General features: G+C 34.4%; 2 protein-coding genes across 3 annotated transcripts; one reads left to right on the top strand and one right to left on the bottom strand.

Annotated features, from left to right (window-relative positions):
- Positions 1-2779, bottom strand: LOC130048073 (uncharacterized). Its single transcript, XM_056144191.1, has 3 exons — positions 2552-2779; positions 2289-2324; positions 1-2181 (listed from the first exon to the last, which is right to left on the bottom strand). The coding sequence occupies exons 1-3, from the start codon at positions 2772-2774 to the stop codon at positions 1856-1858; spliced, it is 585 nt and encodes a 194-aa protein (XP_056000166.1). The 5' UTR covers positions 2775-2779; the 3' UTR covers positions 1-1855.
- A 169-nt stretch (positions 2780-2948) lies between these two features.
- LOC130048072 (uncharacterized) lies at positions 2949-10892 on the top strand. 2 transcript variants are annotated; one of them, XM_056144188.1, is made up of 3 exons: positions 2949-3195; positions 5563-7455; positions 7884-10892. In XM_056144188.1, exons 1-3 carry the CDS (start codon positions 3069-3071, stop codon positions 8018-8020), a joined length of 2157 nt encoding a protein of 718 aa, XP_056000163.1. In that variant the 5' UTR covers positions 2949-3068; the 3' UTR covers positions 8021-10892. The 2 variants fall into 2 exon arrangements, with proteins under 2 accessions (XP_056000163.1, XP_056000164.1); XM_056144189.1 differs by having other exon boundaries at positions 3109-3195; positions 5511-7455.
- Positions 10893-13956: the final 3064 nt, after the last annotated feature.

Here is a 13956-nt window from a genome sequence, read left to right on the forward strand (position 1 = left end):
TGTTTTATCATGATTCACTAAACACTTTCAAGCACAAGATTGTAACAGTAAAAAGCTTGTGAATTGTGTTTGTCACATCATTCTGTTACAAAACGCTTATAAAATAGTTAATGCCTTGCTTCATCCTTGATATATTAAATAGAATATATATTAACCCAATCCTACTAACACTAAATTCCTTTACCTTTGGAGTTTATAAATGTTTTGTATCTTTAGTAGAGCAAGGTTTAATGGCGTCTGTATAACATAATTATGTGACAACAATTGACTAATTACAGGCTTTAAATGATACAGTATAACAAATGCAAATGATAACATATAGACTTTAGTTCAGAGCAGCAGAAAATAGATTACCTGTTGATTGTAATTTACGTCTCCGGTAGCCAAGTGTCTGATTCGATTCTTTTACTCTCATCTTCGCTAGTCAAGTGTTTGATTCTCCTACTATCGTCTTCACAAGCGAAGTGTCACCATATGAGAGTAAGAGAATGGAACACTAGGCTAGTGAAGATGATTGTGATATTAAATAACAATGTTACCCTATCATCAGAATAGTATTGCCATACAGCAAATCACAATAAACATGACCTTGACCCATATAGCATTTTAATATTCCTTAATTTCAAAGAACACCTAAAATGGTTAGGTACGTGAAGTGTATAATAATAATAATATGTTTATTCATCAATCAAGGGCCCTCGGGGGCAGGTACGGTTTAACAAGCAATTAATTATAACAACATCAATAAATAACAATCATTCAGAAGTACTAGTACTGTCAGAGTTCACATTTCTGCACTGCACACATCTATAATTATATATGAAATACTTATTGCAGACAAGATTTAAATTAACAAAATGAAATATACAATAACAAATAACCAAACTGCTTCACACATCTAAGGACAGTGCCAGTTTCAGAGACAGTGGATAATGATAATGTTAAGTGAATACATATAAAATTGTAATCAATATCAGTACAAGAGTTTAGTACCAGGGTAAATACAGTATGCAGGTACAATACACATGTAAATGCAGGATCCAATTGTTCTGAATGTTTTATGCCTAAAGCAGGAAGGTTAGAATAGAATAATTATATAAATGAAAACAATTATACAATATGAATAAAACAAAAAAAAAGTTAAACGAAAGCATGAATTGTTGACTTGATTACAGGGGGCACAAATAACAGTGCTTGTTAACAGTCTGGTAATAAATTATTTACCAGATTGTTGGTCTTGTAATCCCAATAACCAAGACAGCTTACAAGTGTAAAACATGAAGAAGAAAAAAAGAAAATGTGTACAATGCAATGAAATGCAATACTTGTAGTATTATATTCCTCTGTTAGTATTATATTTCACTGTTCAAAATCATCTTACTAATTTGGATGAGGATATTTTCATCTTCATTGGTCATTAGCCAGATAAGCCTTTGATCACTGTCCATCTTTACAAATTTCTTACATGATTTGTCTATCATTATGAATAAAATAACCCTTTTTTCTGATAAATGACTACATGAGAATAAAAAAATGTTTTTCATCATCCACTGAATTGTTGTTGCATCTAAGGCATATATATAATCTCTCATGCCGAGAAATTCTTTGGTAATGTTCCCTTTCAATGTATATGTATCAATTTCATCATCTTATTGTAAAATACCGATTCCAAACATTTAAAAAAAATTATTTAACACTATTAATATAAATATATATAAATGTTATTCCACATGACAAGTGATGTAACCTCACAGCTACATATATTACTACGAAAATGGCACAGTTCGAATTTTTTTTAGTTTGATTCATATTCTAATTCAAATAAAGCACAGAATCGCTATTAGTAATTGATTTCTTAAGTATGCGTTTTATCAGCATCGTTTCGTTTGCAAACAGCTGTCAACTGTTGAAATGAAAAATAGATGACCTTTTTGATATCTGGAAACAAAATGAGAGCAGCGAGAAGGGAAATAAGACCTGCTCCGAGTGCTGTTCCAATAGCACGTGACGAGAAGCGGTCATCTTCTGCGCAGGTTTTAGTGCGTATGTATTGTGACGTAGAATTAACAGGAACAGTCAGATTGGACTTCATAGAACTTATTCTTCTTTGTATTTCCTCGGTCTCATTGATGGACAAGAACTCATTACTGGGAGATGAAGAACTTTCTTTGTTGCAGATCTCTGAATTGAAATGACACAGAAAGATAAAAAATAATACCAAAAAAAAAAACTCTGGAAGGCTGCAGATACGAGATGATTACTTATGTAATAAATGATGGAGGACCTACCTCTTTCTACGAGTATCGCCATAAAATCCGCCGTCACTAAATATAGAGATAGTAATACATGGCTTACAAAATAATGTTTCCAGATTTACATGTAGGACAAAATTGTAGATGACGAAAATTGTTGATACTATATTAAGATGGGAGTAACAACATTCAAATAAATGGTATTGTTAATGTTCAAATGGCAACATTCAGTATCAAGCCTTACTTTAAACTAAATTCCCTTTAAAAAAGATTTGTTAGAAGTCGAGCATAATACTCACATCCTGGCATCAACGAGTAGGAGAGCGTGTTCACAAAGTAAACTTTTGTTGATGTTTCCCAATCCATGGGGCAGGGCCCGGGTCCGTCAACCATAAGTGTCCATCCCAGGTCACCAGAGCATCCATAGTACCCCTCATTGATGTAGAAGTGACGATTTATTGAAGGCGCGCTGACGGTGTCACTAGTATCATAAATACATGTATGTAACTGAACGTGTGACATTGAAAACTAAGAATTTGTATCTGACTCAAACAGGAATTCTAAAAGGATTTCTTTCTATGCAAGATTTTCATATCATATGTTTTGCGATCTTAAAGATATGTTGTTCAATGCAAATAAATTGTGTTCGTGATATTTAAGCATCCCTTTGATATTTTCCAACACACGCATTAATTACTTACAGCATGCAGGCTAAATACAGAGAAAAGTAAATACCACGACATTTTCAGATTATTTTTTTTACTTGTATTTGTCAATGTTATGTTATAAAAATGCGAGTATGGAGTTACCTTAAGGATGCAAGACTGTGAATACGCTCAGGACTTAATGAGAAAAGTGCTGCGAATGCACATATACTCCAAAGTTGCGTATACTGAAATCTGCAGAATCATAGATACATTCGAGGAGTCAACAACAAATGACCGTAAGTAGCAATTTTTCTACTCTTTCACGATTTCTCATTTTTAATCAGACTTTTAGAAAATCGTGTCCGATAATCATCATTTATATTTTGTGCGTACATTTTAAATTTCTTAATCTATTGATTATGACAAATCAATTTTATACAATGCTTTTACAATATACATGTAGTCATAACCATTAACTTGTGTTAAAAACATTCATATTCCTCAAGATTTAAATTATTGCTCGTCGAAGTTGGCGCGTTCACACAACGTTCTGAAGAGTGCTCTTGCGAGTGGCATGGCTGATGAAATAGATAGACTATTCAAATGTGAAACAATACAATAACACTAATGAACGAGTTTTTAAAATATATACAAATTCATTTATTCCTACACACATATTTCCAAACATCTCCTTTGCAAAGTTGCTTTAAATTCATAAATTGACCTACATTAAGAAAAGTTCACCTATATATGTAACACAGCTCTGAATCTAGTGTTAGGAAATATTCTAATTGCATCAATACTGCTGATACAGCTCTTCTGCTTCCAAATCTTCCGAAGATTATGCCAACACGTGATCTTAACAGTGCTATATCGTACACCTTTTAATTCTTAATTCTTTAAATACTTTAAATTGACTGCAATGAATCCTTCGACGTTACTGTATATATTGATAGAGGAAACAACTATTATAATTCAAGAAAAAAATTATAATGTGAATTATTCAATACGATTGGTGATATAATTGATATGTGACTTGATAGTCTAATTGTCTGAAAAACCTTACATTACATTAACATTGTTCTACTGGGTTGAAATTTTGATGCTTTGTTTTACGATAATGAAAGGTGAAGATAACGAACAGTGATCAATCTCATAACTCCTATAAGCATTACAAAATCGAGAGTTGGGTACACACGAACCCCTGGATAAACCAGAGGTGGGATCAGGTGCCTAGGAGGAGTTAGCATCCCCTGTCGAGCGGTTACACCCGCCGTAAGCCCTATGTTTTGGTAATAAATTTCGATACAGCAATAATGATAGCAGAAAATGATATTATGGGAATATTTTCAAAACAATACTCTCATTTACCATGGAAAATAGTTTTTATACTTTAACTTATTTGGGAAAAAAATCGTGAATATCTTTGATAATTAATATTTTAAAACAATTATCCTTAAAAGAATGAATACAGACATACAGCTACAAATCTTCAGGGTAACTTTAGTGGTTAGCATTTTTGTTTCGGGCTTGGAAGGCCGCGAGTTTAAGCCCCGTCGTCACCGCGTCAACCCTAAAACGGTGCAATATATAGTGACTGTTTCTCGCCAAAAACTGGGCACTAAAAATTGAGAGTCTCGAGTCTTTTCTTGTGACCTTTAAAACAGTGGTATCTTTCCGGTTCAGGCGTTGATATGTTATAGAACGTTTAGTACTATGGCACTGAGCGCCAAGCGTGTGTTTGAAATTTTGGTTATCAGCCTCTAATGACGTCTTAATATGTGCTAAAAATATCCTCGAAGGGACATAAAGCAAAGAGTAAACACATTTACTAATTCTATGATAGTAAGAAGACTTGATATACCTTTTTCGTATCAAAGAAAGAATATGGTGCATACCAATTAAAGAACATTCACTTGTGGCTACTCATTTTTAACTATATTGATTACTTTTCATAGTGATTAAACGGTAATGCAATAAAACTAAAGACTGCTTTGGAAAAAAATGTGCTTAGGTTTGAATTTCGAATGCAGATTACAATTTGTGAAAACATCTACTATCTGCCCCAAAGCACATCTTGTGGAATTACTCGTACATGATACAGGGAATGCTTACTCCTCCTAGGCACCTGATCCCACCCCTGATATACCCAGGGGCCCGTGTTTGCATTTACTTTTAGTTACGTAATTCTTTATAGGATTCCTGAGATTAAACACAGGTCGTTACTTTCACTTTTTCTATGACCATTGTTCGGTATATTTACTTTTACATTGTTCACTGCTCGCTATCTTCACTTTTTCCCATATATTAGAGTTCTCTTTCAATATTCAATGGCATAAAATATAACCGTTTTTATTTGGAGAATATGCGAATCCCTAAATTCACCATATCTGCTTTTAGAGGACGTATGCACAGTTTAAGACAATATTGCACGCGCAATAAAATTGTCATGAATGAAAATTGCATGCAGTATGGTGCTTTTCTGTATTCATGCAGCATAGCAAATTTTCTCGGGTAACCTTAACTAGCTTTTAAAAGTAAAAGGCAATGTTGAATGATGTAAAAAGATAAGTGTTTTATAAACATTTCATACTTATCAATATAATTTCAGATGTATCTCTTCAACGGAATTGCTGTTCTCTTCTTTCACGTTTTTCTAACAGATGGACCATTTGCTTTTGTCTGCAATGATTTGGAATTGATATGCGAAACGTCTTTAGAAATATACACTTCGATGACGATGTTTCATAAAACAGAAAAAGCAGTCTTTCCAAGAGATGGTCACTTGTACCGCTATGACGTCATTAACACAAGCTCTGCTACACCGGTAAATAGTGATGAAGTAATTACAGCAGACGGCTGGGAAATGCAAAGAGTCGTCATCGTCGCTAACGGCACTCTACCAGGACCGACAATTACTGTGTACGAGGATCAAACCTTAATAGTTCATGTCAAGAATAATTTATATTCCGACACGGTGACCATTCATTGGCACGGTCTTCCACAGAGAGACACACCCTACATGGACGGGGTAGGCTTTGTGACACAGTGTCCTATTCATCCAGGACAAACTTTTACATACACTTTCAAAGCTAGACCGAGCGGTACACACTGGTATCATTCCCATGTTGGAGCACAGAGAGCAAAGGGCTTGTACGGTGCACTGATTATTAAAGAGCGCCATCCACCACACACTGTGCATGGAGTGGCTGAAGAATTTGTGATGCAGATTCAGGACTGGAATCATGACTATGATGTAGACCAAGCTTTTCTTTATTCTGATGTCGGTGTCTTCCTGAATAGAACACAATTCCAGCCCTCGGTGGCGCTGGATGGTTCTAAATTCAGTCTTTGGTACGCCGAGTCAGCTCTAATAAATGGAAAAGGGAGGTATTACCATCCAATTACTCGAGTACATAATGAGGCCCCTCTCGACGTGTTTAACGTTGATGGAAACAAACGCTATAGATTTCGCGTTATAAACGCTGCAGCAATGTATCCATATAGAATCTCCATAGACAGTCATCCTTTGACAGTTATTGCCACTGATGGCTATTACATAAAACCAGTAGTTGTAGAATCAGTGATTATACATCCAGGAGAGAGGTTCGACTTTGTCATTCATGCTAACGAATCCATCGGAAACTACATGATTAGAGGACATACATTAGAGGTCAACAGACGCACTATTGCCGATGCAATTTTACGTTATAATGGAGCAGATCAGGCTTATAAAAACATATCGTCAACTGAAGCGCAATGTCTTACATCGAACAAGTGCTTGGTGTTAAATTGCCCATTTTCCTTTTATCCGAAAGAGCAGAATATTCAGTGTATAACAATAGATAATATCAAAAGCTATGCTTCTGATGGCGTGCCAGAAGTTAAACCAGAAGCCTTTCATGAACACTTCCTTAACTTTGCTTTTCCAGGACCAGATTTATTCCCCGACACAGTTAATGGTATAGGGTTTAAGTTTCCGACTGTATCAGCAATATCTCAGCCTAACGAAGTTACAGAACAATGCTCAAATGCTGACTGTGGGGAGGAAAATATATGCATTTGTACCCACAGTATCGACTTGAACCACAAAGACACCATTCAATTTGTGTTTTTGAACATGGGAAAAGGAAAAAGTTGGTCTCATCCAATTCATATGCATGGTCATTCTTTCCAGGTTCTGAAAATGGGATATGGTAACTACAACATTTCATCTGGAGAATTCGTTTCACAAAATTTAGACATAGACTGTGGTGGGGGAACCACCCAAGATCAGAGTTTTTGCAATAACGCCACGTGGAGTGACCAATCATGGAGAAATGGAAACATACCTGGTCTTAATTTGGTGGATCCTCCACACAAAGACACGGTTATCGTCCCTAGCGGTGGCTACGTGGTGGTGAGAATCAAGGCCGATAATCCAGGATTGTGGATGATACATTGTCACGTTCAGCTTCATTCGGTGGACGGAATGAGTTTACTTCTGAACGAATCTTTTCCTCACTTACCGGCTGTCCCTGAAGGTTTCTCTATTTGTAGAAACTTTGGAAATTATGGTAATGTAAAATTCTCTTGATCTTTTAAATGGAAGTTTTTATACAATAATCCTCATCATTAGAATGGGAATGCTAATTTAAATCGTTTGCAATATTAGGTAACCCGAATTCTTGGTTCAAATGTGCTATGGGATGAACAATGATTTCTGCTTGTTCATGCAACTTCAACTGACCACCTTTCTGCCTTTGTCATTATGTCAACTGTATGCAAAGAACCCATGAACAAAGTTTTTGCACAGACGGAGAAAATGATAATTGTCACATACATAATAACAAAAGAACAAAAGGTGGTCAGTTGAAGTTGTTTGAATAATATCAATCCCATAGCTACTATTACTGATACCACTAATACTTTTACTTCTCTAACTACTAGTGATGATAAAAATAACGAATGTGATTTCATGAAGGTGTCTTTTATTTGATTGTAGGACCCCGGATTCCACCAGTATTGGACGCTGACAAAGACTCCAAAAATAGCATGGCCTCCCTCTCAGTTTCACTTTGTTTCTGTGTTTTACTTTCATTAGTAACTTACTTCTATCTAGAAATTCAGATATACTTGTAACTAAAACTCCAACAAAATAGTGTTTATATCATGAATGGATGAATGTTGTTAATTTGTATCGGTTACTTTTTTAGTTTGTGGAAATCCTTTCTTCCATATATTTCGTCCTGTGTTATCCATTATCAGTCTACGGTGTAAAAAAACCAAACAAAAACATATATAGGTCCTTATATCTTTAAACCGTTTTTTTTCCTTATTGTCGGACACAACAAAGGTGCAAATTGGAGACAAGGTATCTTTAAAGATTCTCAGTTTCAAGTTAACATCAAAGTGTATAAATGTGGAGTCACGGACTGTATTTCAGTGATTTCATTTACACTACTGGTAATTTTGAAAACAAAAATTATGCCATGCTTATGTTTATTTAATGATGGACGCAATATTAGGATATACCCCCTACAACCACAGACTTATTATATCTCATACTATATTAGATATCTGAACACCTATTTAAGTTTACCTGTTGGTGTCTTTTTCTTGTTTCATTTCTGTATACTATACAAGGTGTGCCCCCTGGTAAAACGGTTTGATAATGAAATTGTATCATCCCTACTACGTCTTCCAATGTCAAATACGTAGACACCCATCTAAAGATATAGAACAGAGACGAGAGAGCCAGGCAAGTTAAAACAGAAAGTTCGTTGCATGGAGTATTTCGTTTCATTAATTCATTTAAATCCGAGTGCGGGTAATGACCTTTCTGGTGAGATTTTGACGGTTCGCTCACGGTAGGAGGCGATAACGATTAGTTAATTACATTACTGAATTCATAGATCTGGTGTCTTGCAACAAAGTGCAAACAAGGACGTTGGTATGTCCAGGGGCCCGTGTTTGTCTAACTCTGAATTTTCTATTCCTTACAGGAGTTACGAGATTGCTCAATGTTCGTTATATTCACCTTTTGTTTATTAGCTTGATTTTTTTTACACATACATGATCATGCGGTGTAAAATGTTTTGAGAAAAAAATATATGTTGTTACATGTACGTAATATCGCTATGTAAATACATGTCGGACCATCTTTTCATTCATTGGGTTGCACTTTTACAAGCAAATCAATTGATCATTTGTTTATATTTTGAAGTTCATGTTGTTCGATTACAAACATTCTGATGAATTTCGAGATGATAAGGTTGTCCTTATCAAACAATTCGTCATCGTTAATCATCCATTTGAGTTTGAATAGAATCAGCAGTATAAAGTATGCATAAGTTTTGAAAGAGTAAACGAGAAGTTGAAGCTTAAATCTACAAATCAATCAGTTTATTTTTCACGAAGTCTGCAATGAATTAATTCAAAAGAGGTGCGGTTACACCAATCGGATAAAATGCACAATGATGTGTGTTTACTTCTTTGTGTGCCTGTGTCTGCATTAAAACAAATCTAATTTTGTGAGAATAACCAACAATTGCTATCTGATTTTAAAGCAATATAATTTGGTAGTAGTAATATACGAAGCAAACAAATCTATAGAAAAGACGTTTTAAACTCACTGTTAAATTGATTAATGTATGCCTTAAACAAACAGATTTGGGAAATATTTGATGCAACCAAAACACTAGAAATTTGTAATTAGATCTTATGTAAAAGTACTTTTTTACAAAAGAGCTTGAAAACCCAGAATGATCCGTTTAAAAAATACAGCTGGTATTTCGTGGATTGTCGAATGTCATTTTGTACTCATGCTTAGTTCTGGAAATTATCTGTAGCATACCGTATATCAAGAGATTTGTGCAAAATTTATTCCAAATAAATAACGAAATCGATCAAACGTAAAAACAGAAACGCAAGGGATTTTTGCATGTATGTTATTGAATTTGGGAAATATCTCAAAATGAGTTATGTCCTTTGCGATATACATGTAACTATGTCCATAATTTTATGTGATTATATCAAGCTTTCATGAAAAATTTGAAAAATCGAACACAAAAAGTAATCAATCTTATAATCCTATAAAGAATACAACATTTGATATGGAATGTGGCGAACACGAACTCCTGGAAACACCAGAGGTGAGACTAGGGATTTAGGAGGAGTCAGTATTCCCCAATAACTGGTTGGACCCTATATCTTGATCATGTTTTCATTTCAGAAATATTTCGCATTATGGTAATCCCATACACTAACTTTCCCCTAAGACAAAATATTCTTGTTGGCAAATTTTAGAATAGGAAACACTTATAAAGAAGATCTTGTGAGATTTTGTTAGAATTCTGATGTTTATTGTTAGAAGGTTTAAGTTTATTTCCCCTGTAGGTGATTTGTTTTCCATCCGGATTTCTTAGAATTTTTTTTAATTCTCATAGGAATTTATTAAATGTTTATTTTCTAATACCTTAATTTTTTTTTAAAGATTTTTTCTAATGGTGTATTTCAAAGTCACCTGCGTAAAAGATAATTTTTGAAATGTGTACATGATACTCTATTTGCGGACATCATTGAATCTTTAAAAAGTAAAAGAATGGTACGCGAATGTGGTGACACTTGGAAATTAACATATTTATCCACAGAACATATTAATAGTATATAATTGTCTGAATATGTAAGACTATTCATCGAAATTCAGTACACAATGCTGAATCTTGTGTAACCTGTGAATTGTTTTTTTTTTATTTTTATACAGTAGCGCCGAGTTGAAATAATTCAAAAAAGCATAGGTACTGATAAGATTTGCTCGAGAGCTGACTCGACACTTTGTGAAGTACACGTGCACTTTTATTGAAGATCGGGGGTCTCTTCGCTAGGATTTAATTCGTTCAATTACATGTAGATAGTTGTTAGTCGCTACAAGTTATTGATATGTGTTCAACATGCGCTAAACTTTTCTACTGCAATGATGTCCACGACTAAACATATTCTGTGTCCTACTGACCGAGACTTCTTCCATTGTTTTTATTTCAAATGTTTGCTGCAACATAACTGCTCACTGTGATACTTGAATTATTACAGGAAAAGATGTATAAGAGAGCATCCGGTACATGAAATAAAATAGAAATGGAAATAGATACTTTGACATTTTATACATGCACTATTCCAACAGTGTGTGTAACATGAAGCGGAGAAATATGAAATCACAATATAGTGCCCCATTCATTAGCAACATGACATTATTTCTCTATAATTCCAATGTTATTTATTACAATTGTTTTGATTGGACAAAGATAAATCTAAACGAGAATTTACACATCGATAAATCCAAAAACGCAACAACATAGTGCGGGGAAAGTATTCAAATTATTGAAGTTGATAATGCAGGGAACGAATTGGAATTATAAGAATCAAACATTCTTTTTGAAGAATTTATCGATGTGTAAACTCTGGACATTTTACTCACAAACTTAACATAAAAGTGCTTCGCACTTTTATTCAGTTTGTGAGTAAAATGTCCAGAGTTTACACATCGATAAATTCTTCAAAAAGAATATTTAATCCTATAATATAAAACAAGTCACTAAATTTAATCCCAAAAATCATCATGGATATACAGCAGTTGAGTATTTGTTGAGTGGTTGACATCACACGGTTAATTGTTATGACAGAGTTACGTCTGCTGCTCGTCTTGTGATCGTGAGTTGAACTAAGTGAAAATAAACGGTCATCCAGCGACACCAAATTATGTGAATCAGACATTTATTTTTAAGATCTTAGCAAACAATTCTTGCACGGGTTCTACATCTAGGTACACGTGTACCTACACCCTGACAGACACCCATGTGCACTCAGTATTTACTATATTCGGATAGACTCTTATAGAATCCAGTGAGTGTATTTACACCCGGATTTGTATCACATTTACGTATGCTGATCAGTACCAGCAGTATTGTGAACTTATCTTGTTTGTTATGTTTATAAAAAGAAATGCTTCATTATCTGCCTTTCATAATGGCAAGAACAACCCACAACTCATTACAATTCACGGTGTTTAACAGAACGCGAAATAAATTACAGATATCAGTGATAAACACTTACGAAACATTTAATTCATTTATCATGACAAACATTTTCACTTATTTTCCATCAACTAGATACCTGTCTTATCTACAAGGTCAGTGAATTTTTTTTAAACGATTAGAACTCAGTACACTTGCACTTACGTTGAAAATGAAACATATGTCTTACTTTCTTTTCTATTACATGAGTGGATGTGCTAAATGCGTGGATCCGTATTGTTATTGCAATGTTATAATTCATTGTAAGATTGAAAATAATAGTGATATACAAAACATTATTATTCTATTTCTGAAGTATTGTGTCTATACTGCAAGATGCACTAAGAAACCTTTAAACTTGCCCGCAGCAATATCACAAATGAAATTATTTTATGAAACACACAAATATATAGCATATAAGAATGGTGAAAAGAAAAATTTTTATACTCAATGGAACAGATGGAACTTAATATTTACTTAAAACATGCCTCTCTCTTTTTCTTTCTTTCTCACTATCTCTCTCCATGAACATAATGATAATTACATATGACTTGGTGTATTCATGTACTTTCTTATGTGTACAAAAACCAACAATAATAATAATAAAAAAAAATTTAAAAAAGATTGAAATAAGTTCTATGTGTGAGTAGAATAATGGAATAATGTAAAACTTATACGGTACCAATTTTGATGCACCAGATGCGCATTTCAACAAATAATGTCTCTTCAGTGATGCTCAACCGAAATGTTTGAAATCCGAAATAACTATGAAGTTTTAGATCTAAATATAACCAAAAACAGCGTGCCAAACAAGTGGAGCCAAATTCGTCCAAGGATAAGAGCTATGCATGAGGGAGATAATCCTTAATTTTGAAATGAATTTCTAAATTTTATAAGAGCAATTAAATATACATCCGTATTTTCAAGCTAGTAACGAAGTACTTAGCTACTGGGCTGTAGAGACCCTCGGGGACTAACACCACTGCCTGTCCATCACATAAGTTAATTATTTTACTCCCTCATTTACAATGACTTCTTGAAGGTATAGTAATACGTTGTGTAGGATATAACCAGTGACGTTGAACACATGTTTATTTGCTTTCTCATAATATTTCCAATGGAAGAACGAAGCGATTACAAACTGCTTTTATCAATGTACCTCATCTACAAAACATTCCCGTGGGGATCCGGGTTAGAATAGGTCCTCAGTACACCTTGCTTATCGTAAGAGGCGACTAAATGGGGCGGTCCTTCGGATGAGACCGCAAAAAACCAAGGCCCCGTGTCACAGCAGGTGTGACACGATAAAGATCCTTCTCTGCTCAAAGGTCATAAGCGGCGAGCATAGGCCTAAAGTTTACAGTCCTTCACCGGCAATAGTGATGTCTCCATATGAGTGAACTATTCTCAAGAGAGACGTAAAACAGTCTACAAAACGTTTGTTGCTGTCTGTATAAGTAACCATACAATCACATCGGAGAAAGAAAATGTTTATTCTCTTTTTCGGATACCTCGGCAGCTTTAAGCGAAATGCCACGAATTTTAACATCATGCTAATCTTCCTTCTATTGTTGAATAATTGGCGAAGAAACTTACTCTACTTATTGTAAAGTATAAGTAAAAACGCGAACAGAAACCGTGAAAATATTTGTATTACTGCATTTACATTCACTCTAAATTTTACAAAATGTGAAACACCGAAATAAAAACAATCACCTGATCAACACTTGCGCGTTTCTGTACTTTTATGATCAACATGTGAAACACCGAAATCTTTTTTCACGTACACGGCTTAAGTGTGAACCCGATGTTCTAAATATTTGGAGTTTCCCTGTACTGTAAAAAATCTGCTGTTTGATCGACTTTCCACGCTTAGTAACCTAAACATTTTATCAGTTCAAATCCACTATCAATAAATGGAATTACATAAGATATGCCAAGTGATCCTAATCCGTTCCTAAGATGTGTTACCCCGTAGTTGCAAAGTAGGATATCAATGTTAATTTA

This window comes from Ostrea edulis, chromosome 7, assembly GCF_947568905.1.
Source record: "Ostrea edulis chromosome 7, xbOstEdul1.1, whole genome shotgun sequence".
NCBI classification, from domain to species: domain Eukaryota; kingdom Metazoa; phylum Mollusca; class Bivalvia; order Ostreida; family Ostreidae; genus Ostrea; species Ostrea edulis.